At 41.3% G+C, this 27,609-nt stretch overlaps 1 protein-coding gene across 1 annotated transcript in view; it reads left to right on the top strand.

Moving 5' to 3' along the window:
• The first annotated feature begins 227 nt into the window (after positions 1–227).
• XPO7 (exportin 7) overlaps positions 228–27,609 on the top strand; it is a 39,938-nt gene continuing 12,556 nt past the window's right edge. The window contains exons 1-19 of the mRNA XM_087866628.1: positions 228–510; positions 1,034–1,180; positions 3,580–3,673; positions 4,131–4,297; positions 5,295–5,387; positions 7,852–7,956; positions 9,295–9,460; positions 10,069–10,142; positions 11,754–11,873; positions 16,615–16,761; positions 17,912–18,084; positions 19,803–19,996; positions 20,459–20,564; positions 22,930–23,065; positions 23,575–23,648; positions 24,807–24,890; positions 25,805–25,865; positions 26,270–26,378; positions 27,274–27,380. Coding sequence (XP_087722754.1) covers positions 490–510; positions 1,034–1,180; positions 3,580–3,673; positions 4,131–4,297; positions 5,295–5,387; positions 7,852–7,956; positions 9,295–9,460; positions 10,069–10,142; positions 11,754–11,873; positions 16,615–16,761; positions 17,912–18,084; positions 19,803–19,996; positions 20,459–20,564; positions 22,930–23,065; positions 23,575–23,648; positions 24,807–24,890; positions 25,805–25,865; positions 26,270–26,378; positions 27,274–27,380 — 2,178 coding nt within the window. The 5' untranslated portion in view covers positions 228–489. The remainder of the gene's footprint in view (positions 511–1,033; positions 1,181–3,579; positions 3,674–4,130; positions 4,298–5,294; positions 5,388–7,851; positions 7,957–9,294; positions 9,461–10,068; positions 10,143–11,753; positions 11,874–16,614; positions 16,762–17,911; positions 18,085–19,802; positions 19,997–20,458; positions 20,565–22,929; positions 23,066–23,574; positions 23,649–24,806; positions 24,891–25,804; positions 25,866–26,269; positions 26,379–27,273; positions 27,381–27,609) is intronic.

The following is a 27,609-nucleotide window of genomic DNA, read 5'->3' as shown; positions in this document are numbered from 1 at the left end:
TCATATTACTATTGTTACTATTATTTCTATTCCTGTTAGAATTGTCATTTCTAATAGTAGGATCCCTCAAACTGTTTAAACCAAATCTTGCTTGCTGCTGTAGCAGATGTGCTCAGATTTCTTCTTAAAGTCCAAACCATTCCTTTAAAGACTAACAGATGTTTGCCCTCCTCTTCGAATCAGTGAAAGGTGACAGTTAAGTGAATTCTTACTGGTTTCTTTCCTCTTTGCTTTTCAACACCACGTTCAGTGGAAGTAGATTTGCATCCCTTTGGGTTTTTGACTGAAGCACACACCCATCCCCTTCCTGCCTCCCTGGAACTGGTTCAAGATTTGGAGAGAAGGGTTTGTTTGGGGGCGTTTCCCTGGTCTTATCTCCGTCTGAGCATATGCGAGGGTTGAATTTATTTTGACCCTTCCACTTTAAATTTGGAACCGAAGCAAGAGTTTAAAGTACGACAGGAGAAGAGAGTCTGCTGAACTTTAAACATGAGGGACCCAGGGAGGAAGGTGCGTACATGCATTCTGAAGCTTTCTCACAGAGGTTGGCCATCTTTATTCGTACACATAATTGTGAGCTAATAACTGCTGGGAAAAGGGAAAATATTTAAAATTATATAAGGATATATGTGACACTTGTAAAATTAAGCTTTACAGTAGTGCCTCCAGTATTGTTTTGAAATTGATGGCAGAACAAGTAAATTCTGAATATTTATTTGAAAGCCTTTTGGAAAAGCTTAGGAGGATGGGTGTTTGCAAGGAAAAATGAGTGTTATCACTTGTGATTGATCTCCAACAGAATGACCTAAAAAATACAGGTATTTTAGGCATTTTATCATTTTGTCTTCTAAAATGTAAAATTTAAAAACTATAAATGGTTATTATTAGATAAAGGTCACCCAGATTCTCCTCAGAGTTGAGAAAAAAGTCTCTCTCCATTGATTATTACTTATCTTCGTCCAGTGGTTTTGTGCACAGTACCTTGTGTACATAGGAGGCCGGACTGATTTCTCTCTTGACTGATCTCTTCCAGAGCCTGGCCCAACTAGAGAATCTGTGCAAACAGCTTTATGAGACAACAGACACAACCACTCGACTCCAGGCAGAGAAAGCCTTGGTTGAATTCACCAACAGCCCTGATTGCCTGAGCAAGTGCCAGCTACTCCTCGAAAGAGGAAGTGTACGTAAGATTGGAAAACTCCTGAAGGATGAGGGGTTCAGGAAAATATAGTCAGAGTTTAAGGGTGGGTTGGGATAGCTTGTGTTCCTTAATTTTTCTAGGTGCCTCTCTGCCTTCTTAATTTCACCTTTAAAAAGCACCATCAGTAGCTGCCAGGTTGATAGTAAAAGGACACACAGCCTCATCAGGAAAATCTCGTTGAACGTGTATTTTTTTCTGTCATTTTTCATCTTGAATCAAATTTCTGGGACTTTTTTTTCTGTTTTTCATACTTAAGTACCACCTCGTATCCTTTACAAAGAAGACAGAGCTATATATGAATGACCCTTCTTCCCACATAAGCTCCCCGGTGGCCGCTGCGCTGCCCCCTCTGTACCACAGCTGCTGCTTATTGCCTTAGAGGCCTGGGGGGAGATTCCACAACAAAAACCGCAAGAAGTCGTAGTTTTCAAAATGGCAGTGCAGTGGTCAGTATAATGCTGTCAATAAGACCTCGTTTGATTACATTAGTATTGGGGGCAAGATGGAGGTCTCAGGAAGGCTAAGCGTCCAACGAGGTATCCTGAAAGGGCCCGAGAGAGTAAGAATCCCAACTAGACCAGCAGCTAGCAGTCTAGCTGGTGTCTAGTTCAGACTGGAAGGACATGTGGAAAGAACAAAAGCAGTGAAGTTGTTTTGAAGGTAAAATTCTAGATGGTTTCGTGTTTGAATTTTCATTGACAATGTTACAGTATTTGTTCAGTTGGCTAAAAGTTATCCTTTAGTAGCTGAGAGATCTTACTCCTTTCCCAAGCATAGGAAGGTCACAGAGCCCTGATCAGAGACCATATAGTGCTCTGTTCTGTTTATGAATGTAGTATGTTGTGTATTTCTTTCCAGTCCCTTAGTCTTCTGATTGACCAACTTATATTTGTATATTTTGTGCTACGGGAAATTCACAACCAGCTCTTCCAGGTGACTCCCACTGGAGCCCCACAGTATCGTCTCTGACCCTGTTAACTCCGGATCCTCATGTTGGCAGTCAGTAAATAAAACAAGGGGCAGTAAAACAGGCTCGGCGCAGTACTAAAAGCAGTTATATTGGAATCTCCCTTTTAATCTCTGTTGACTTCTTAGTGACTTAGCAGGTTTATTGGAATTATTATGAAAACCATCTAGATGTTGTATAATGTGTCGTTACAGTTGTATGCTGTATTCTGTAGTTAGAGTGATTTGACACACCTACTCTAATCAGTTTAAACCATGTTCAGAGGTGTTGAATAAAAATCACATGTCAAAGTGACTTTATAGATTTTTTTAAAGATTTTATTTATTTATTTGACAGAGACACAGCGAGAGAGGGAACACAAGCATGGGAAGTGGGAGAGGAAGAAGCAGGCTCCCTGTGGAGCAGGGAGCCCAATGCGGGGCCCGATCCCAGGACCCTGGGATCGTGATCTGAGCAGAAGGCAGACACTTAACGACTGAACCACCCAGGCGCCCCTAGATTTTTTTCTTAAGCATAAATTTTTTTGTAACTGGTGGCATTATGCAGTGCCTGTGGATAGCCTACTGTCTTAAGGATTTTTAGTGTTATAGGAAATTATCCTTGACCCTTAATTAAATTACTTTAATAGTCCTGAGTCTGTCCCTGTTATGGGACATTATCATAATAGTGCCACATGGAAGAATTTGCACATGGCTCTTTTTTATACATTATGATCAATTAGAATACCAGAATATTCTATTCTCCATAAGGTTAAAATTCATAAAATCCACATGTGAGAAATATGATAATGCTGTTCCCTTGCATAGGGCATAATTTTTCTTTCTCATAAATGACTGTTATAAATTTACTTTAAAACTAGCATATACATCCCCCAAAGCTGTATCTGATTGATAGCCGTGCTGATGTAAAGATATAGTTTAGGGATTAACTATACAGCATAATGTAATGACTCCTTGTAATGCTGGTTTTTTTTTTTTTTGAAACTTCCTAATGGTATACTATAGCAATATTTTGAGTTGAAACTTTTTGAAACATCACTATAACAAGGCTTTTGACAAAGATTTCTTGGTTTAAATGAAAGAAGAGATACATCTTCTAAAGATTTGTCTTAATATCTTTCTGAAATTATCCTCTCCAGTGTGGGCCCCTCTAAGTGATACAGAATCTGCCCTGGATTCAGTTCGATCAGCCCATTCACTTCATACTGCACCTTGTTCATAACTGAAATCAGCTCAGTGAACATATACTCTGTGTGGGACTCATTTTTCCTTAGACCCTCTAAAATGTGGAGGATCGAATATGGCAAAACTGATTACTATTTCTTGAATCTCAGCATAGATCTCCTAATAAAAAACCTCGTGACTAACTCAATAAAATTGAATTCTGAGTCCTTTTCCCCGTCTTTTCACAGTCCTCTTACTCCCAGTTACTGGCAGCTACATGCCTTACAAAGCTTGTATCACGCACAAACAACCCTCTACCATTGGAGCAACGCATAGATATTCGTAAGTAGAGAATTAATCCGTTTTCAAGAAATTAGTTTGTTTAGTGATGTGCTAGTAATAGTTAAATTTATGTTGCTTGTTTGATAATGTTCTGAAATTGGAAAGCATACAAAATATGCATGGCAGTCTTTACTGCCACTAAGAAAAATGTTGTTAAGGATTTTGAATTCTATGCAGGCATGTTATTTAACTGTCTAGGAGTAGATTCAAGGCTGCCATACTCCAGGGTCTTCACTGTGACAAGTATAAAATCCTGAATTGGAACGTCTACGAATCTTAAAATTCAAAGTCCCATTTCTCTATCGCATTAAGAATTAAGGGAATACAACAGAAACAAGAATTAAGGCAGTTTAGGGGAAATAGGCTAAATTTACCATTTCTTGGATGGTTAATATATTTAAAGATGTGTCCCTTCTCTGGCAGAGCTTTTTATTATGTGGGTTTTTTTGTCTTGTAGGGAACTATGTGCTCAACTACCTTGCCACTCGGCCAAAGTTGGCTACTTTTGTGACACAAGCACTTATTCAATTATATGCCAGAATCACAAAACTGGGCTGGTTTGACTGTCAGAAGGACGACTATGTCTTCAGAAATGCAATCACAGACGTCACAAGGTTCTTACAGGTATGATGTATATATGTGATGTAGTAGGAATGTGAGAAGCAACATGTATATGCTTATATAGTGATCTACTTTTTTAAAAATTACACAAAATGGAATAATTTTGTACATTCTTTTCTGTGTCTTTTTTGCCTTTAATATTCCTTGGCTTTACATACATACATGTCAGCACAAACAAACTCCATTTTTTCTAATGCCTATATACTATCCCAATCTGAAAATACCATCGCTTGATTAACTAATGTCTTGTAGGCGGGCATTTAGTTTGGTTCTATACTTTGTTAAGTGAACACTTGAGTGAATATCCTAAAATATATACACCTGTCATACTTGGAATAAGTGTGTTTATAGGGTGAATTCCTAGCCTTGGAATTATACAATCAAAAGGGATATGTGTATTTTTGGCTTTCAAAGATAGTTCCAAATTATCCTCAAAAAAAGTTGTTTCCTACAACAATTAAAAGAGTGCCTGCCTATTCCTCTGTACTTTCACCCTGGGAGCTCAGCTTTTTTATTTTTCCAATTTAATAGGTAAAAAGAGTTATGAATGAAACAGAGCAAATTTTCATATGTTAATTTACTACTTGTTTTTTTTTCTGTGAACTTCCTATTTATATATTATTTAATTTTTAAAATCTGGTTCTTTGTCTTTTTCTTATTATTGTATGCGGTCTCTGAATTAGGTTATGCATCCATTTGTCACTTATCTTAAATGTATTTTGCCAGTTTCTCTTTGTAGAATGGGTATGGTATACTGCTTATGACTATTTTTTAAATACAAAAGGTTTCAGTCTTGATGAAGTCAGATTTAGCAGTCTTCCTCTGTGGCAGTTACGTTTATGTCCTGCAAAGCAACAGTTTTAAACTACAGTTCCTCGCTGCCTTCTCTCAGCAGTTTTAATAGCTACATAGGGTTCTGCCGTTTCAGAAGCGTGGCTGCAGTGCCGTAGCTGAAGTCACGCTGCACACACCAATTTCTGCCTTACGTTGTTTTTACCAGGATAGTGTTGAGTACTGCATCATTGGCGTCACAATTTTATCTCAGCTAACCAATGAAATTAATCAAGTAAGTGCTACAGCCTTCCTCCTTGAAGTAAGTGCCATATTTTTTCTTAGTATTGGTGTTTTCTGCTATGTGTGGGATGATCTTTTTTGGCAGTTGTGTGCTTTTGCGGTAAGTGATTAATGCCCTTTGAAACAATTGTTCCATTGGGTTTTCCTCTGTAAGTGCAGTGTACCTCGTTTTCAGTGTCCTGGTCCCCTTCTGTCTCCAGAACATTTTATCTGCCCATCGGCTCTCCTTGCTGATACTGATGTTCATTGTGAGAGATGAGAGCAATGGTCCTAAGTCAAAACATTAATAAATTACTGCTTTGCTAATGAAAGAGAATGCGTCCAAAAAAGGGGATCACAAAAGTGGAACCAGACCGTTTGTGTGCCACTTCTGCTGAATACATTAATATGTATTTATAACCATTTAAAACTCGGTTCCCATGTGCTACTATTAAAGACTTTTCTGGTGATCTTTTTAGAACGCATAAAACATTCTGCTAAATACCAAATAACTTTTCGAGTAGTCCTTCTTGTCACAGGTTACTACAGAGGAAACACCAGTGGCTTTCTTTCGCTCTGGCTATTTTTTTTTTTAGTCATTTACTTTTGTATCCAGCTAAAATTTTGTAATTATTGAACAGGCCAGTATTAATATTAGTTGTGACATCTCACCCTTCAGTCGCCAGCTCTGAATTACATCGGCATCACCGTTGCTATCGCGCATATTTACGCAGACCTTTTTATTAACCCTGAGAAATTTTAACCATGAGGTAGTACTGTTTTAAATGCATCAGCTTCTAGCCATTTAAACTCTGGAGTCCATACTGTGTTCTCTGTCACATGCGATCCCCACTATGGTCAGTAATTATCAAAATAACAATAGCTTGTACTTTTGAGTGACCTCTGAGCGCCAGGTGCTGTTCTGAGCACGTTACTGATAGCAGCTAATTTTATTCCCACCATAGTTCTGGAAGGTAGGTCCCGTGGCTGTCCCATTTTCTAGGTGAGGAACCTGAGGCACATAAAGGTCAGTACTTTGCCTAAGGTGTCACGGTTAGCAAGCAACCATATCTGAATTTGAGCCTGCATAATCTTATTCCAGAGCCTGTGCTCTTAACAAATAACTTATTATTGAACCACTATTACCTTTGTAATACAAGAGCACCTATTAACTGAGGACAGAGATTGCGGGGTTAACATTCTCCTCTTTGAAGGTTGGCCCCACGAAATACGCTAGTGTTATTATTTTTTAAAACTCAAAAATTTTATTTGTCTCTCTTAATGGAACAATAGAAATGTGTGTAATGTACTTAATGTGTGCAGTTATTCTCTGTATTATGGTCAGCATAACCAATTATATGTGAAATATGGTATATAATATGGCAATGCCATATTATCCAAGACATTTATGATAACACAGTGATACTGATGCTAGAATTGGGGGATGTTTTGAACCTCTGCAAAACTTTGTTTTCTGTCATCTTCTTGGTTGTCAGATTTAAATCAGAAAGCATATTTCTATTACCAACCCTGTCTGAACTTAGAAATAAAATCAAGGGGAGGGGCGCCTGGCTGGCTCAGTCAGAGGAGCATGTGACTCTTGATCTCTGGGTCGTGAGTTCAAGCCCCACGTTGGGTGTAGAGATTACTTAAATAAATAAAGCTTTAAAAAAGAAAACCGAGAGGAGTCAGAAATCCTGCTGCATTGTTCTTTAATGTGCCAGCAGCCGATGAGCCCCCTCTTAGATGAATTGATTGGTATATAGAAGAGATTTAAGCTTTCAGTAGGTGGTCGGACTAAAACTTCCTTTGGTAACCTTGAAATCCCTTTATTCCGCTTCCTGAAGTGCCTGTGTCAGGAATAGAGGGCATATAAAGTAGTAAAAGACAGAGTTCCTAACCGTAAAAACCTTAAAAGTTTGGCTGAAAAGAGAGGAACAGAGGAAAAAGTGAGAGACTGATGCCGCCCTTCAATTAAGTGCTCACTTCTGGGAGAGAGACCACGTGTTGAAATAGGTTAGAGAAGGTGGAGGGTGTTACACGGGCAATTGTCAGTTATCCTACGTTCATGGCTGTCAGTTAATGACTGCTTTGAAAATTCTGTGGTAACTTGAGCCTTGAGCAGATTGTTTAGCAAGCCTTGCCACTGTGTTTCTGAGACTAAGCCACAGTCCGACATGCTAGTAGTAATTAGCGATATCTGCCAGCGGTTGGTTCAGTTCTACCTCCCTGAATGCGGAGGAGAGTAACACTTTGCAGTGGAGACGCTCATCCCTCTTTCTGTCTTCCATCTGTAAGCTACAGACCTACCCTGCTAGCTGTTAGCAGCTTAGTGTCCTTTGCATCCTCTCATTATACGCGAGTTAACAGTAATTTAATCGTTAAAAATGTATTTTGTATGTAAGTTGGTTTTATTGGAAATCCTAGTTCATTTGAAGTCTGTATGAAAATTTTTTTCTTTGCAATTAATTCTAAAACTTGGATTGGTTTATCTTTTTGCACAGGCCGACACCACACATCCTTTAACCAAGCACAGAAAAATAGCGTCTTCTTTCCGAGATTCATCATTATTTGATATCTTCACACTTTCCTGCAATTTATTAAAACAGGTGAGATTGTAGTTTGGGTCCTGCTTCCCAGTCCCCTTTGAAAGGATGAGAATGAGTGGAGACCTGTTAGAGGTCAGCTACAAGCTGACCCCTTGAGAGTTGGTGCAGCTCGACCCATTACCATCTCTCACATGATGCCGGTCTCCAAGATGTGGAAGAAAGTGCCATACTGACCACTGACTTCAGAGAGGGGTTTGGAATTGCCTTATTTCAGGGCTATTCCACGAAGCAAAGCACAGTAAGTAAACACGTATCCCGAGGAATCTAGTTTACCACAAAGTTTGGGATTTTGTTGTTTGCTTTTTTATACCCACATAAAATCTTCCTGCATGGAATAAAGGCATGTTAGCTTTATGGTGCTTAGATTCTTAGAGCTCTAAAAGCAGGTTCCGACTGCACTGTTAGCATACTGAAACAGGCTCCCCTGCTGAGCTGCAGGCGGCACATACACAAGCCGCGTCTGTAAGGAAAAGTCGAGTTTGAATTTGTACCATCCATTTAGATTTCATAACCTGAAGGGGTAGACAGTTATCACATAAGGAAATTGCCTGTTTTAAAACAGAAAATGGGTGTCGAAGTTCATTTATGGATAAGTTGAACTAGGGAAGAAATGCTCACATTTATAACAATCTATAGGAACTCCCTGTAGAAAGCTAAATGGGGTTAGCCTCTGGCTGTTTGTTCATTTTGGGTTGTTTGTTTGCTTGTTTTGGGTTTTTGTGGCGTTTTTTGTTCTTAGTCTCATTTTCCATTATGTCGTGAGTTTTAGAAGCAAGTTTGGATTCTGTGTTATCCCAGTTAGTGGTGTTCATCTTTTTCCTCAATTACCTAGTTCTACCTCAGAATTCCCAAACAGTCCTCGGGCTGGGCAAGCTACCGCGCAAAAACTGTTGTACCCCCTGAGGGGGGAAAGCTTTTGAGAAAACTGAGGATTGGCTCCTCCTGGCTGATACCATCAAAAACAATTAGCCAGCTAGTCACTGAGGTCACCGCCCCATCTAGAAATAACTAGGATCTCATAGCAGATGGAGTAACCACCCATCCCATCTTGCTTCAGAATCCCCTGTGGTCACTGTGTCGACAACATGTAAAGAATACCTTTCTAAAGGGGGATTTCTTTAAATACCAGTTTCATGTTTTTGTAGTAAGTAAGGAGCTCGGATTTTCATAGTGACATTAAGGTGACAGAAGAGCAGCCTCTTTTGCAGGGGAAACAGCACTTTATTGAGTTGAAATACTGCGCTCCTTTTCTGGCTTAACAGCCTCCTCAGGAGTCTGGCAGCAAGCTTGGAAGAGAGGAGTGATTGTGTGGGGCTCATTACGTGGTAATTTTTACAGGCTTCAGGAAAGAATCTAAACTTGAATGATGAAAGTCAGCACGGCTTGCTCATGCAACTGCTCAAGCTCACTCACAACTGCCTGAACTTTGACTTCATCGGCACGTCTACGGACGAGTCCTCAGACGACCTGTGCACAGTACAGATTCCCACGAGCTGGAGATCGGGTAGGAGCACTGCGCCCCCGGGAACAGACTGCTTGCTGCGCAGCCCCACGCGTGTCTGCCGCATGGTCTGAGGAAGCCCGGTGATCCCTTGCTCGCTTTTCGAGAAAACTTAGAAAGCCAGCATCTGTCTTGATACAGTGAGGAAGAGGGTGTTGGGGCAACCTTACAGATCCCTCAGCTTGGCTGGGTTACTAATGGTTGTGAGTTTGCCCTTCTCGCATTCATCACCTAGACACTCCTGTGATGGTACTCATTTGAGGTCATTTCTAGGTTTAAACACAAAATCAAAGAAAAGAACTTGTGCTTTTGCTTGTTTTTGTGTTCTTCAGGATCAGACTTCTTGCTTTGAACATAGTCCTGATTGTTAAGTTCTCTAAGAATCACAAGAATGAATCTCTTCCTTAGAGGAGCTAAAACCTAGTGCTTTAAAAAGCAAAAAACCAGAAAACCGAAAGCCCCTCTTAGCATATCAGCTGAAAGGAAGTAACGCGTTGGAGATGCTAAAGCAGAGGACATGCCCCCTAATACACAGGGCTGTAAGCGTGCCGCTAGTAACGCTAGTAACGAGCTACGACATACTCAGTAACGGCTCCTTTGTCTTTTTTCAGCGTTCTTAGATTCTTCAACTCTGCAGCTGTTTTTTGACCTGTATCATTCCATCCCTCCTTCATTTTCACCTCTGGTGAGTCAGGACCACAGTTCCTAAGGCCTAACCGACGTCTAGAAAGTAGCAATGGTGAACGGGCTTTATATGCTCGTTCATTTTGTTGTACAAAATCATACAAGTATAGAAATTAGGGTTAGTTATCTAGCCTTTTGTGGTAAAGCTTATAGCCTAAAGGTTCTCGCAGTAAAGTCTTAACTTAATTCTCTTTAAATTATTCCTGACTTGAATCTGACTTTATACTGTACCTCAGTCAGTCACGGGCTAGAGTGGGGGGCCGGTCAGCTCATATTGTCTAACTGAAGATTATCCTGCCCAAGAAAATTTTTGAAAATCCTTCAAGCACATGTTACATAAGTGATAAATGGAAGCTGTAAGGGGAAGACGAATTTGTATACTATCCTGGATGACATTAGAGAGCTCTTGGAAATGATGCATTTCTCTTTTAAAGCAGTAATTACCCTCCTCAAATCTCAAAATTCATCCAGGTCCTGAAAGACATTGGCCTAGTATTTTAGATTGGTGTAAAATGCTACTGTACAAAACATACAGATAAAACAGTAAAGTAATGGGTGTTTTACATAATGTTTCTACAGTAGGCCGTTTTCCTTGTTACTATGGTACTTTTCCAAATGTAGACCTTAGCTTTAGTAGAAACATGAATTCAGCATTGTTTGTATCATTCAGTTTACTTCAGGAAAAGGTAGCTCGCTCAAGAGAGGTAGTTCGTGAAAAGACTATTAGTAAAGATGTGGGCAACACTAAGGGAATCCAGCAAGGGGTGGTGAGGTGAGGTACACCCTCTAGGGGGTGCAGTCATAGGGAATCACAGAGGGCAAGGGGAGGAAACCCTGGAAAGAGCTGAAGCTGTGGCTTAGGGGAGGGCTGGGCAGCAGAGAGAGGGACACTGCCAGTCATGGCCCAGCCAGGGGTCCAGAAGGGTTCGCATCTTTTCTTCCTGTCCTTAATCTCCTGTTAGTACTTTCCAGTGGTTGAAGCCTACCAGAGGCAAGAGGGCAGCGGAGCACTGGCTGTTGGTGGACAGAAGTCAGCCTCCCAGGGTACAGAGCAGTGTGGAGAAGGATAGAAGACAGATCGGGAGGGGCAAACAATATAAAATATCTAGCACAGTGGGGAAAGGCTAAAATGTTTTCAGTGTAAAGCCTGTTCTTTTCAGGACACAGATCTAACTTGGTTATTTCATTATGGCCAAGCCTGATTAGCTGAAAGTCTTAATGAAGCAGAGGAAACTATATCTAAAGCTTTACTTAACCTACGAATTGTATGCTATTTCCAAGCCTTAAATATATATCTTACCAAGAGCCAAAGAAGCCAAGGGTGGTCAAAGAATAATAATATGTAAGTGAATTTCCAGACTGTGAATTTAACCAAGTTGTGGTAACTTGGATCTAATGATCTTTTTTTTTCTTTTAATAAAGCTGTTTCCAGTATCCTCAGCTGCACCTTCCTTGATCTTTCTATATTGTGATAATAGTAGCAGAGGTTGAAAGAACAGAATTAATGGCATATGTAAAGAAGAATATTCTAGGAGGGGAGGGAGGGAAAAAATAGTATGGAGTAGCCATATCATCTTTTTAATCAATTGTGTTTGGTTGTGCCTGCTTTTAGGTATTATCCTGCTTAGTACAGATTGCCTCAGTCAGAAGATCCCTGTTTAACAATGCAGAGAGGGCCAAGTTTCTCTCACATCTTGTTGATGGTGTTAAACGAATACTGGAAAACCCACAGGTAAGATTTTTGAGAATTTATTATTTGAATACATATTTAAATGTATGTTGTGTGTGGGTGTGTGTGATTAGTATATGCCTCTCTGTTAAGTCAGAAGGAAATCCATCTAGAGGCCACACTTAGCAGAAATCCTAGAGAACAGTTCAGTGTGTCGTTCCCAGAAGATTTAAGTGAGTCTGTAACTGTAGGCAGATTCTCTCTTTTTTTTTTTTTTTTTTAAGATTTATTTGTCAGAGAGAGCACAAGCAGGGGGAGCAGAAGGCAGAGGGAAAAGCAGGCTCTCTGCTGAGCAAGGAACCCAATGCAGGACTTGATCCCAGGACCCTGGGATCATCACCTGAGCTGAAGGCAGACACTTAACCAGCTGGGCCACCCAGGCATCCTCTAGGCAGATTCCTGAGAACGTTTACACAAATGAGGAGTTTGTATCCTTGGGCATCAGGAATACAGGACTTAAGGGGAAAGGATCACTTTGACAAAAGAGAATAAGGAGAGAGCTAGTCATTTTTCCCCCAAGAAATTAAGAATCTAGAGTTTGGGTTTTGTTTCTATTTCCATTTTTTTATACATTTTTTTAATATACATTATTTACTCAAGTGTGTAGGGCTGCTTTTAGGTGGGAAGGGAGATATTGCCTATTTGATATTCATTCCATAACTCAGTTGCCCTTTTCGTATTTTTTGGTTCAGCCAACACCTGCTTTTTTTTTTTTAAATATAGTGTTGCATGATTCATTGTTTGTGTTTAACACCCAGTGCTCCATGCAATATGTGCCCTCCTTAATACCCATCACCGGCCTAGCCCAATCCCCCACCCCCCTCCCCTCTGAAACCCTCAGTTTGTTTCCCAGAGTCCATAGTCTCTCGTGGTTCATTCCCCCTTTCATTCTTCCCTTCCTTCTCCTACCGATCTTCCTGCTATTCCTTATGTACCATAATTGAGTGAAACCATATGATAATTGTCTTTCTCTGCTTGACTTATATTCACTTAGCATTATCTCTACTAGTTCCATCCATGTTGCTGCAAATGTTGTGTAATCGTTCTTTCTGATGGCTTGGTAATATTCCATTGTATGTATGGACCACATCTTCTTAATCCAGTCATCCGTTGAAGGGCATCTCGGCTCCTTCCACAATTTAGCTATTGTGGACAATGCTGCTATGAACATTGGGGTGCATATGGCCCTTCTCTTCACTACGTCTGTATCTTTGGGGTAAACACCCAGTAGTGCAATTGCTGGGTCATAGAGTAGCTCTATTTTTAACTTTTTGAGGGACCTCCACACTGTTTTCCAATGTGGCTGTACCAACTTGCATTCCCACCAACAGTGTAAGAGGGTTCCCCTTTCTCCACATCCTCTCCAACATTTGTTTCCTGCCTTGTCAATTTTTGCCATTCTAACTGGCGTAAAGTGGTATGTCAGTGTGGTTTTGATTTGAATTTCCCTGATGGCTAATGATTTTGAACATTTTTTCATGTGTCTGTTATTCATTTGTATGTCATCATTGGAAAAGTGTCTGTTCATATCTTCTGCCCATTTTTTGAATTGATTATTTGTTCCTCGTGTATTGAGTTTGAGAAGTTCTTTATAGATCTTGGATACCAGCCTTTTATCTGTAGTTTCATTTGCAAATATCTTCCCCCATTCCATGGGTTGCCTCTTTGTTTTGATGACTGTTTCCTTTGCTGTGCAGAAATTTTATATCTTGATGAAGTCCCAAAAGTTCATTTTTTCTTTTGTTTCTCTTGCCTTTGGAGACGTGTCATGAAAGAAGTTGCTGTGGCCGATGTTGAAGAGGTTACAGCCTATGTTCTCCTCTATGATTTTGATGGATTCCTGTCTCACATCGAGGTCTTTCATCCATTTGGAGTTTATCTTTGTGTATGGTGTGAGAGAATGGTCCAGTTTCATTCTTCTGTATGTAGTTGTCCAATTTTCCCAGCACTGTTTATTGAAGAGACTTGTCTTTTTTCCACCGGATGTTTTTTCCTGCTTTGTCAAAGATTAGTTGACCATAGAGCCGAGGGTCCATTTCTGGAGTCTGTACTCTGTTCCACTGGTCCGTGTGTCTGTTTTTGTGCCAGTACCATGCTGTCTTGGTGATCACAGCTTTGTAATATAGCTTGAAATCCAGCAACGTGATGCCCCCAGCTTTGTTTTTCTTTTTCAACATTTCCTTGGCGATTTGGGGTCTTTTCTGGTTCCACACAAATTTTAGGATTGTTTGTTCCAGCTCTTTGAGAAATGTCATTGGTATTTTGATCGGGATGGCGTTGAAAGTGTAGATTGCTCTGGGTAGCATGGACATTTTAACTATGTTTATTCTTCCGATCCATGAGCAACACCTGCTTTTTTTAAAGTACCACTTCTCTACACTAGGAAATACCATACAAGCATTTCATTTGTAAACATGCTCAGTTCTGTTCCTCTTCTTAATAATTCTTTTTTCTTTTTTTAACTGAAGTACAGTTGACTTAGAACGTACATTATGTTATGCTCACCGCAAGCGTGGCTACCATCTGTCACCACACAGAGCTATTACAATACCATTGACTATATTCCTTGTGCTGTGCCTTTCATCCCCATGACTTCTTCACTCCATAACTGGAAGCCTGTGTCTCCCACTCCCCTTCGTCCATTTTAGGCCATCCCCCTGTTCCCTCCCCTCTGGGTACCCTCAGTTTGTTCTCTGTATTTATGGGTCTGTCTCTGCTTTTTTTGTTGTTTGTTCATTCGTTTTATTTTTTAGATTCCACATACAAGTGAAATCCTGTGGTATGAGTCTTTCTTTGACTGATTTAGTTCACTTAGTATAATATCCCCTAGGTCCATCCACGTTGTCACAAATGGCAAGACGTTAGTCTTTTTTTATGGTTGAGTAATATAATACATTGTATGTATATGTATGTGTATGTATAAATATAGGGTACATGCAATATAGACCCCTTCTTTATCCATTCATCTGTCAGTGGACACTTAGGTTGCTTCCATATCTTGGAAATATATTGTAAATAATGCCGCAGTACACATAGAGTTGCATATATCTTTTCAGATTAGTGTTTTTGTTTTCTTTGAGTAGTTACCTAATAGTGGAATTACTGTATGATCATACAGTATTTCTATGTTTAATTTTTTGAGGACCCTCCATACTGTTTTCCACAGTGGTGGTACCAGTTGGTATTCCCACCAACAGTGCATGAAAGTTCCTTTTTCTCTACATCCTCACCAACGCTTGTTCTTTCTTATCTTTTTGGGTCAAGTTTGTAGGTTTTTTTTGTTTTTTGGCGGGGGTTGGTCTTTCTGTTCTTCTTTTCTTTTGTTCTTTTAAGTAAGCTCTACGCCCAGTGTGGCGTTCGAACTCACGACCCTGAGATCAAGGGTACATGCTCTAAAAATATATATAATAAATTAAAAATTTTATTTTAAATTTTAAAAAAAAGAGTAACATGCTCTAATGACGGAGCCAGCCAGGTGCCCCACTATTTCTGGTCTTTTTGATAACTAGCTATTCTGACAAGTGTAAGGTGATATCTCATTGTGGTTTTGATGATGAGTGATGTTGAGCATCTTTTCATGTGTCTGTTGGCCATCTGTATGTCAACATGTCTCTTCAGATCCTCTGCCCATTTTTTAACCAGATTGTTTTTTGGTGTTGAGTTGTATGAGTTGCTTATATATTTTGGATCCTAACCCCTTATAAGATGTATCATTTGCAGATATCTTCTCCCATTCAGTAGGCTGTCTTTTCATTTTGTTGATGGTTTTTCCTTCACTGAGCAAAAGCTTTTTATTTTGGTGTAGTCCCAGTAGTTTATTTTTGCTTTTGTTTGCCTTGCCTGAGGAGACATATCCAGAGAAATGTTTCTGTGGCCGATGTCCGGGAGATGACTGCCTACATTTTCTTCTAGGAGTTTTATGGTTTCAGATCTCACATTTAGGTCTTTAATCCATTTTGAGCTTATTTTTGTGTATGTGTAAGAAAGTGGTCCAGTTTCGGTTTTTTTGCTTGTTGCTGTCCAGTTTTCCCAGCACCATTTATTGAAGGCTGTTAAAAATGCATTTAGTCATTCAACAAATACATAGAACACCTACCGTGTGCCAGGGATGTGGTGTTGAACAAAACAAGTAGGCTAATCAAGGAAGACCTACATAAGAAAACAAATACGTTGGTTTAATATGCAAACAAATCCAACGTGTTTCACCGAAGTATAAAGTAAAATATATAAACATACTAATCTAGGAATTAAATTGTTAGAGCAATGATGGTATAATGTAAATAAATTAAACATTTGTGTAACTTTGCCACTGAAATATAGTCTTATTTAATAATAAATTTGGCAGATGTAAAAATGAAAAATTCATGATCTTTGACTAGTGGGAAGCAAACAGACCAGTCACATCTTCAGTTGTACCCCTTTTCTGTTACTGATCAGCTTTACAACTTTAGGCAAGTAATGTGATCCTTCTGGGCTTCCATTTCAGAATTTCAATTGAGGCTAATAATTTCATCTTGCAGGATGATTGTTATGAATAGATGAGATAATAGATGTAACCATCTCTTTTAAAAGTAACTTTTTAAAAAATTGTTTTTAAACATTCTACAGATGTGTCATTAGAAGTGAGGACCTATAGCCGAGAGTTAAAGTGGATTCTTCCCTCCCCTCCTGCCACCCCCACTGTCATTCTGGAACTATAGTGCATCACATTTTCCATTTTATTTTCCTCTTGTGCTGTCACCAGAGTTTATCAGACCCAAACAATTACCATGAGTTTTGCAGACTACTGGCCCGATTGAAGAGTAACTATCAACTGGGAGAATTAGTAAAGGTGGAAAACTACCCTGAAGTCATCCGATTGATAGCTAACTTCACAGTGACCAGCCTACAGGTTTGTCTTTGCTTATCTCTCTCTTTCCTACACATTGGAACCTCTTCTCTTGTGCTCATTAGTTTTAAACTTTAACGAATACGGGCATAGCTCATTTTATTGCACTTCACAGATACTGTGTTTTTTACAAGTTGAATGTTTATGGCAACCCTGTGTTGAGCAAGTGTATCGGTGCCGGTTTTCCAACAGCACTTGCTGACGTCATGTCTCTGTTGCATTTTGGTAATTCTCACAGTATTTCAGGCTTTTTTATATTCGTTATGGTGATCTGTGATCAGTGATTATGACTCCCTGAAAGCTCAGGTGATGGTTAGGATGTTTAGCACTACAGTATTTTTAGTTAAGGTATGTGCATTGTTTTTTTAGACATAATGCTATCGCAGTCTTAATACAGTGTAGTACAAAACGTAACTTTCTTAGGTGCATTGGGAAACCAATACACTCACTTGACTCACTTTATTGCAGTGGTCTGGAACCAAACCCGTAGTAATATCTTCCAAGTGTGCCTGTATTCCCTTTTTCCACACCCCCCCCCCCCCGCCAGGCAAAAGTGAGTATAAGTATAGGGCAACCCTGCAGAGTAATATGCAGCCTGCTCACTCTTACAAAAGTGCAGAGTGTTTGGTTAGAGGAACATGTGGGAATTGCAAGGATAATATTTAGATTATCGCTCTGAAAAAGGCAAGACTGGAACAGAGTGAGACAGAAGAGTTAAGAGAGAGCTAGTGACCTCTTAGTCGTGTAGTATAGGACAGTGGTTCTCAAATTTTATGGCTTGCATCAAAATCGTCTGGGGAGTTTGATGAAAAATACAGGTGCTTGTGTTTTACCCCCTTAATTCCTGCCTCACTAGCTCCAGGGTGGAGCCTTGATGTCTGACAAATTCTTCAGGTGATTCTCATGGATACCAGCATTGGAGAACCACTTACACAAGGCTTTCCTTGTGGGAAGGCTTATACAACCAGCGCAGAACAGCTCTTTTTATTAGATGCTTAATCTCTGAAATGATAATAAGCACATTATAGCACAGAACAAAGCCCATAAACATTTATCCTTTTTTTTTAAGCCTTTATCCTTTGTGTCAAGTGGCATGGGACTAATGTGTACAAAAAATGAGAAATATGCCTCCTGCTCTTTTGGTTTTCCTTAGCACTGGGAATTTGCCCCAAATAGTGTGCACTATCTCCTGAGCCTCTGGCAGCGGCTGGCAGCCTCTGTGCCATACGTGAAAGCCACAGAGCCCCACATGCTGGAAACTTACACTCCTGAGGTCACCAAAGCCTATATCACATCCCGTTTGGAATCTGTGCACATCATCCTGAGGTAAGGAAATTGGAACAGCCGCCTGATGTCAAGACTTGCCAGAGGTCAGACACCCAGTTGGCAAAAGCGCACTTGACATGGGCCTCCTTGGAGCTGACGCCGTTAACGGCCATTTCCTCATGTCAGCCGAATAGCAGGTGGAGCATAAGATCTGAGAGAACAGGCTTTCTCTGAAACATCCTCATTCATGTCCCCTTTTCTGCCCTCCGTAGCGATCTCTTTGAATACAAGTATATCAGTATTCTGTTTGTCCTTGCCGATGATTTCTTTTCAACATGACAGGAACATTTATAAGCTGTAGATGATAAGAATGATCTGTAAGTTATAGGTGCTGGAGTTCCCTGAAGAAGAAGTAGATAAATAAGATGACACAATGCACAGCTTACTAGAAGAGTAGACTCCTAGGCAGCTGATCACCGATTGCATTACAGGAACGCATGGTTTCTGTCTACCTTGACTGTTAACTGGACCGGAAATCTATAGCCGAAGAAATGGTAGACCTTTCAGAAGTGACCTATATAAAGTGAAGTTGGTCTTTGCTTAGGGACCTTTCTTGTATATTTTTTTGTTGGTTATTTTTCAGGGGAATTTACTTCGATTCCGAGGGTCTGGGGTTTTCTTTAAATCAGATCTTAATTGGCTCAGAGTCAAGTGCATTTAATTGTCATGAGAGTTATAGGCTCAACTGTTAATGACTTGAATCCTTTCAAAATGCAAGTATTTGTGAAGTCCACTGGAAAGCATTGTTCTGTCAACTACGTAGTTTCTGTTCCTGAGGATTCAGCTGGTTTCAGTGAGGCATTTTGAGGAGTAGTTACAGGTGTGGGCTCTGGCCCTGGATAGCAGGTTAATAGCTGCGTGCTCTTGGGCAAGGTTATTCAAAGGATTAAATTACTGTGTCCTGGCCCAGTGTGTGGACCGTAGTAGACACACAGCTGTGAACTCTAGTTGTAATGGTTGTGGTGGTACAGCTGCTGGATTGTCATACTGTGATTTAGCAGTAGCTCAGACTATGACATAATTTTTAAGTCGAGGAGCCGATCGCTAAGGTAGGACCTGGTAGAGATCCACAGTGCCTCATCTGCGGGTCTGAAATCCAAGATGTGAAACTAAATTTTCTCATAAGTTTGGAATCAAAACTCATTTGGTGGCAAAATTTGACATGTGCTGATAATGAGACCATTTAGAGCCTTTTTTTTAAAAAACTTCTGCTTTGTATGACTGTTCCTGATGGTTATTGCTACAGGAGTATTGTAATTGATACAACAGAGAGTCCATTGAGGGTTCATATCACGTGGTAGAAGCATTAGTTGCCTCTTTAAAATCTGAAAATCTGTGAATTCCAAAACACATCTGGCCACAATGGCCCCACACAGGGACAGGATATTTGTAGGGTCAAGAACAAGCAAGAGACCCGAGAGCTCCTGGGGTGAGAAGCATAGGACGGAGAGGGTCAAGGCAGACGAATGTTAAGGGAGCAGGAGTTCAGATCCAAGGGCTGGACACCAACTTGTGGAATGTATATAAAGAAGACAGATGTTAGGTTGAAGACCCCTGTCTTCCCACTTTTTATATTCCTTTCTTGGTAAAAAGTCGTTTTGGGATATGGGCCTCTACCGTTGGAAATGGTGGCTAAATGCAGAAGAACAGAGCTGTCGTGGTGGGGAAATCAATGGCATATTTTAAGAGAGCCTCCTTCCTTCTTCCATTGGGAGCAGGGATGGCCTGGAAGACCCTCTGGAGGATACCGGCCTGGTGCAGCAACAGCTGGACCAGCTGTCTACCATCGGGCGTTGTGAGTACGAGAAGACATGCGCACTCCTCGTGCAGTTGTTTGACCAGTCTGCCCAGTCCTATCAGGAGCTGCTGCAGAGTGCCAGTGCCAGCCCAATGGATATCGCGGTGCAGGAAGGTGAGCGGACGGTGCTGCAGCCTGAAAGGCGCTGCTGTCCGTACCCCTTCACTTGCTGTCACCTCTCTTTCTACCTGCCCCCCGAAAGGACTCTCCCGTCACCCATCACCTCCATCCCCACAAAGGAATATTGTGAATAAATGCCATGGGTCTGGGGAGAGTAGCTGAAATCGTGTCCACATGGATGTGTTTAACTTCAAGAAAGTACTGGATTCTAAACATAATGACCTTGTCTGATAGGGGACTGTTGGTTATCTAATGAATCTCCCCCTCGGCATTCCCCTTACCAGAGCAGGGTGATACCTATACTCGGCAAGAAAAGTTAGATGTTACGGCTTTACTTACTAAGAGCTCTGCTTACTAGGAAACGTACCTCAGTAAGAAACGCACCTCACCGTGAGGAAATTTCTTCAATGAAACGACCACTGGAGGGGACACTAATAGGTCTTCTTTCTGTTGCAGGAAGGCTGACGTGGCTGGTTTACATCATTGGCGCAGTGATCGGTGGCCGGGTTTCTTTTGCCAGCACTGATGAGCAAGATGCTATGGATGGCGAGCTCGTCTGTCGGTAAGTGCTCGCACAGAGGCTTTCTGTTGCACTGCTTTGACCACCACCCCTCCTTTTGGGTCCTAACATCACAGGCACTGGGCATGCTTCTATTAATGCTTTCCTCCCCATTTATAGAATATAATCTCATGAAGCTGATTGCCCATGAAAATGAAGGACTGTTATAGATCCAACTTCAGACATTTTACAAATACAGCAAAAATTCTACCTACAGTCTTTACTGAGAAAACATTTGTAGTAATTCAGAAAGGAAATGATGGATACAGAATTAGGAAAACCAGAGTAGGGAGTAGCTTTTAGTTTAAAGGACAATATCTCAGAGTTAATGAAATGTGGACTGCTTTTGCCATAGCAGAGTAAGACTAAGAGGAAAGTATGGTTCTTCAGATATCCCCAAATATGGAATTACAGTTTCTGTAGCCTTTCAATGAAATCTCTTGACATACACTTTTCCACCTAGAGGATTTCAGGTTATTTTGTATGTATGTAATTCTCATCCATCTTTTTAAAAGCCTGTAAGTGAACACTTAACAATTTCCAAAAATACACCTAACATAGAAATAAAAAGGCAGGATTTTGGGGATGCCTGGGTGGCTCAGTCAGTTGGGTGTCTGCCTTCAGCTCACATCAGGATCCCAGGGTTCTGGGATCAAGCTTTGCATCGGGCTCCCTGCTCAGTGGGGAGTCTGCTCTCTGCTTCTCCCTCTCCCTCTGCCCTTCCCCCCACCTTGTGCTCTCTCTCTCTCTCTCAAATAAATAAAATCTTTTTAAAAAAAATAAAAAGGCAGGATTTTTTAATACTCTGCCACAGAGGTTCTCAAACCTTTTCATCAGGACTATTCAGTGGATCTCAAAGAACTTCTGTTTATAAGGTATAGTTATTGGTATTTATTGTATTAAAAAGTAAAATGGGGGTGCCTGGCTGGCTCAGTCGGTGGAGCATGCAACTCTTGATCTCGGGGTTATGAGTTCGAGCCCCACATTGGGTGGAGAGATGACTTAAAATCTTTTGTAAACAAATAAAAAGTAAAACTGAGAAAATTTAAATTTATTCACTTAAAAATAACAATAAGCCCCATTACATATGAACATAAGTACTATTTTTTTAAATATTTTTCAAAAAAATTAATGAGGAAAGTGGCTTTGTTTTAATGTCTGGCCCAGAAGTCAGCTGGATTCTCTTATCTGCATCTGCATCCAGTTTGTCATGGTGTCACATGTCCAGTAGCTCCTGGACAACCCACTACACCCTCCTGTCAGAATGCAAGTGGAAGGGCAGATCATGTTTCAGGATTGTGTGCGAAGGGACTGCAGCCTTGGGGAACTGCCACCCTGATGAGTTCTGAACTTTCAGATGCTCTCCTTAGAAATAAACACATTTTAACATGATGCTTTATAATAGATTGGTTCCTAGACTTTTCGATCCATAATTCTTATTCTGAAAATCCCCATATTTCTCTTATCAGATGCCAACCTGCCCTTAGGTGCCTTAATCCTGACAAAAGTCTCCATGGCGTGTCACACTGGCATTTTTTGAAGAGTTGAGCAAAGATTTGATAAGGATGAAAGCTAATCAGCTTTCTGATTCAGCCAGCTGGTGTGATACTGTGTGTGTGTCATAATATAAAGTGAGTTTAGAGAGTGTCTTATATACTGGTTCTCACACTGAGCGTTACAACATCATACCTGAGTCTAATTCATTCATGATACGTCAAAAACAGTTTACCTCTTCTCATACCATCAGAATGACAAATGACTCACCTGTAATAACATTCTTATTCATTCAGTATTTACACACTTGCATTCCAGTATACTTTCTTTGGTGGGGGGAGGGGTAAAGAGATGACGTCACGGGTAGGATATCTGCTCTTGGTCTCTGGAACTTTTACCTCCCTGTGGACATTGCCCTTCATGTGTTCATTCCCTTCATGGCTCTGTGGGAAAAAAGATTGAGAACCATGGGCTTAGTCCAGTCTCCTTCATTTTATAGATGAGGATTCAGAAAATAAATTGCTTTTACTTATGGTCTCAAAAAAGTTTCAAGAAAGACCATTACTCCGGTGCCAGTGTTTTGTTTTGTTTTCCCACTTTTTTTAAGCCAATTATTAGTTCTGCCTCAGTCTATACTCTTGGTGAACTTTTAAACATCCAGCCAGTCATTCATATTCATTCTTCAGCTGTGGTTCCTGTGGGGCAGAAATGGAGAATTTTGTTCTCTCAGCAGAGCCTAGAGCCTGCAGAGAATGCCTTTCAGATAGGATGGGTAAGGAGAGGAGACACACAGGACTATTTGAGGGTAGGTTGGCTTTTCTAGAGCAACCAGGATACCCTGCTGTTGAGAGAATCATTGCTCTTCTTCCTCTAGGGTGCTCCAGCTGATGAACCTAACAGATTCTCGCCTGGCTCAAGCGGGTAATGAGAAGCTAGAATTGGCCATGCTGAGCTTTTTTGAACAGTTTCGTAAGATCTACATTGGGGACCAGGTGCAAAAATCCTCTAAGGTAACAGGCTCTCAATTGGCTGCACTTGGTTCTCACTTACGCTTGGGAATTGCTGACTAAGAAACATCCGATAGCACTTCAGACATTGATTTTAGTATCAGGATGGTCCAGATGTCTCTTCTTCAACTGTAGAATTTTGAGAGATTCCTCAAAGAATTGGGTCCATTTCTCTAGTGTTCCACGTGCTTAACAGGTGGCCAGTCAGAACATCTGTTGGTCTCAACATTGGCGATTCTCAGTCTCTGGACATGAATTGATGTTCAGAACCACAGAAGGTTTTGACAGTTTTTGTAATCTCAGGGGTGAAGGGGACTGGTAAAATAGCTCAGTGTCTCTCCAGTATCAAGTAATCCTTAGAAACTAGTTTATCCCCTCAACAAAGACCTCCCCTACACTTCTGTTCATTTTCTTCCCACATCTTACCCCTGAATAAGGACAAAAACAATGTTGGGATGTGATTTTTTCTAATCCATATTTTCTGATTACTTTCTCTTCCCTTAACACACCAGCTGTACCGCCGACTCTCAGAAGTTCTGGGCTTGAATGATGAGACCATGGTCCTAAGCGTCTTCATAGGAAAAATGTAAGTGTTTGGCTTGCCGTCAGCAAGAGTCCCTTGCAGTCCTGTTGCAACTGTAAAATGTGGTCTTGGCGTTATGCTGCCAGTGCCTTGGTATCCCAGCATTTGATCGTTTGCGTCAGAAAATTGTGCATATGAGTGTGTGACAAGCTGTGCTTAGAGATATGGCCCGGCCCCAGAGCATTCCAGGCTTGTACAGGCAAGGATTTAATTTTGTTCATGTAGAATCTCATCTCTAGCTTTTGGAATCACTGGTGAAACCCTGTCATGGCATTAGTAAAATGGACCTCCCTCCCCAGGGATTGGTGCTCAGCCTCTCACCCAAACACCCTGCGGCCGAGGATGCCCAGAGTAGGCATTCAGTTTCTGGTGCTGATTTCCACTAGGTGTGCCCACCCCTCGAGGAGGAGAGCCCCACTTTAAAACAGGCTTTTCCTCTCAAGATGCATCACACCCTTCGAGAGTCTTGAATCTGCAAAATCAAGTGCTATTTGAACTGTCTTCAAAGTTGGAGCTCCTCATTGGCCCTTTTTCGTTTGTTTTGGTTTTGGTTTTTTTTAAGTTATGCCCCTTTGTTCACATTTTCACCTTTTTAGGAGCTCAGTATCTCAAAGCACACACTAGGAGCCAAATATTTTACCCAGGGCTGTGTGCAAAGTGACATTTTGCCCCCTCCAGCCATCCCAATCCTAAACACTCATATCCATGAGCTGGTTAATAATTTAAGATGCAAAAAACAAAGGGGGTCTAAAGGACTCTGCCAGCCAAGAACCCAGAAGCAAGGGCTACTAGAATTCTGCAGCTGACAGTGGATGGTGCAGGTGCAGAATTGCATACGTCTGCATGTTATCACTGCCGCAGAAATCTCTTACCCTTGCTGCAGAAATCAGCCCTGGAGTGCCCCAGAATTCCAAGGGCCTGGGTATGGGCCAGTGTAGCTTTGGAACCAAGTAGTGAAGATTATCTGAAGGATAATTTTTCTAGTCAACCAAATGTAAGTACGGAGATTTTATACCCATTTTTTGTGGTTGTGATGTCTGTGAATTGGTGATGCAGATGTGTGGTGACTCTTGATGGATGATTTTCTTCTTCTCCCAATCCTCAAGGAAACCAGGCAAATCAAAAGTGTCTCCTGCTTTTTTTTTTCTTTTTGTCCTCCAGCATCACCAACCTAAAGTACTGGGGCCGCTGTGAACCGATCACCTCCAAGACACTACAGCTTCTCAATGACCTCTCCATTGGATATCCTTTTCTAAGCCAGCTTCTGTGCAGAGCAGGAACCATGGCTTGCCATGGCCTTAGAAATCATGGCCTCCCGCTCGTTCCGCTTTGGTTTAGTTTTATGTGTGCTCAGGTGTCCTCTGTTCTCCTAGAAGCCAAAGGCAGTACCCACACAGAACCCAGGGATAATGCCAGACGCCAGATCGGAGCCACCCCACAAACAGTTTCTGCAGACTTACCCTGCTTATCTCTGAGATCCAGAAATACCCAGCAGATCTGTCCGGTCAGTCTGCACTCTGTAGCCAATACTTTTGCATCCTCGGTGATGCAGTCTGTCAGCCTTTTGGTAGAAGCAGCCTGGTAACAGCTCTGCAATAGAAGTAGTGGCTATACGCGCTCTGGACTTGACTTGGACCACATGTGCTGTAAAGTTTGAATTGCTCTGACACAGCCTTCCACAACCAGGGGTCTGCAGGAGACTAAGCCCTCTAAAAATGAGGGACTTGTTTCTCCGTCACCCCAGAGATTGTGCATAGCTAGTACCGCTCTAAATGCATAGGAGAGAACTTCATTCACCACACACCGCGGATGCCTCAGGCAAGGATTTAGGGCTTAATTCGCTCAGAAGCCCCAGCGAGAAAAGCTACCCTAGGATATTCATGATTCTTGGGGGAAATTGCTGGGTTTATCTCTTTTCTTACAGATAGGAGTTTGGTACGGGTATTCTGTCATTGATCAGTTAAATACTGCTTGGAAGAGAACACATCTTTTTTCCATTTGGCAGGTATAATAATCAAGTGTTTAAGGAAAATAATCCAGGTATGGAACTCATACTCAGGAAAGAAACTGTACTTATTTATCTTAGAAAGCTGCATTCTGCCTTAGAGATTCCTCATTTGTACACACTTTCCTTGACCTGCTCTCTTTGTCTGCACATACAGTAGTGTGAGGAAACTAGTGAAGCTTAGTGCGGTACAGTTCATGCTGAACAATCACACGGTGAGTGATTTAGCACCTCTCTCTGGTTCTCCTCTCCAGCCAGCCACACACACTTCCTCAGCCATATAAAGGGGCTGTTTTCAATTGAGGCCCGCAGTGCCCCCCCAGCCAGAGACTGCTCCCTGACTCCCTTCACATTGCCAGATCACACTGAGCTGGCCTCGGAGCTGCTCTTCAGAGCCAGATGATCTGAGTTATGATGATGCTGCCTACTGTGATTCATACAGACATAAATTAGTTGTAGATAACAACAATAATGAAACAATTTTTTTAATGTCCCTCATACTCTTAATGACGATATAGCCATTAGCTTGAAAAGGTTCAGTAATTCTGAAATTCCTGGCTTGCCTTCTGCCTGTGACCCATGTCTTTATCTTTTTAACTTGTCTTCTTTTTTTCAATAGAGCGAGCACTTTTCATTTCTGGGTATTAACAATCAGTCCAATCTGACAGACATGCGGTGTCGGACTACCTTCTACACAGCACTTGGGCGTCTCCTCATGGTGGATTTAGGTACTGCAATAAATCCTAGAGTCTGGTGCAGTAGTCTGGCACTGTGCTAAATTCTTACTTGAGCATAGAAAACTAGATGTGGGGGAGGTCTTTCCTGTTGTTTCAACAGTAGCGGAACTATCTGAAATAACAGTCTGGTTTCACCAAGAACACATCGTGCTATCATGGTCCCTGTAACTGGAAGAGAAGAACAGTATGTGCCAGAAGTTTGATCTGGTGTGCACCTATTCATATTTTTCCTCTGAAAGTTAAGAGAATTGAGAGTGGCCAGATAACCCCTCCACCCCAAGTGAAGGCGCAACCCACCTCCGACTGTCAACAGAACCTTCCATGCCCCCGCTCACTAGCACATGTGAACCCTAGCTCGTTGTGATAGTAGCAGTTTTGGGTCAGCTAATGACTGAAACTCAAGGCTTTCATTCTCATTCTGAGCTATTTAAGTTTAATCCTACTACGTAACAAAACCTTCTAGCTTTATGGAGGTTAGTGCAAAGAAGAGTGTGAAGAGAGCCTCCACAAGCACCTGATTCAAGTTTGAGTCTCGTCAGCTCTCATATACCAGACTCAGTCCTCTCTCAGCTGACTGTTAGCCCTCACTCAAGGGGAGTAAATAAAACATAGCATCTTGTACACATACGAACCTCGTATTACGGCTCAGTGTCGGAAAAACAATGTGGTCGTCCCTGGACTGGATGGTTTCTGCCCTTTTCTAGTTTAGAAATGATCTCTCTGTTGACATTTCATTTGGAAATTACTACTGACACCCATGGGGATGATAAAGGGCCCACTTGGATTACCCTTGGGTCTGCTCACCTTTCGTACCGTCCTGTTTCCTTGCATACACAGCTCTGAATTGTTTATACTGCAGTCACAGCCTGGGTTGTTTCCCTTACAGGAGAGGACGAAGATCAGTATGAGCAGTTCATGCTGCCACTCACAGCAGCGTTTGAGGCTGTGGCCCAGATGTTTAGCACGAATAGTTTCAACGAGCAAGAGGCAAAGGTGAGGCCTTCACCCGCTGACAGACCAGCTTCTGCTTCCTGGCAGCCCCTGACAGAGACTCGGTTGGCTAGCACTGCAGAAGATAGGGCTCGACCATACACTTCCACCGATTCCGCTTTTTATTTAATCTCTTGGACTCCTGGGATTTTGAAATAGAAGAACCAGTAGAGACTTATAAAGTCTTTTATTTTTATGCTAAAGTGTGTTCTTAAGCAGCACTTAGGATTTT

Source organism: Ursus americanus, chromosome 13 (genome assembly GCF_024610735.1).
Source record: "Ursus americanus isolate L20-20 chromosome 13, mUrsAme1.1.p, whole genome shotgun sequence".
Classification (NCBI taxonomy): domain Eukaryota; kingdom Metazoa; phylum Chordata; class Mammalia; order Carnivora; family Ursidae; genus Ursus; species Ursus americanus.
Note: the sequence above shows the minus strand (reverse complement) of the source record. Positions and strands in the feature narration are given on the sequence as shown.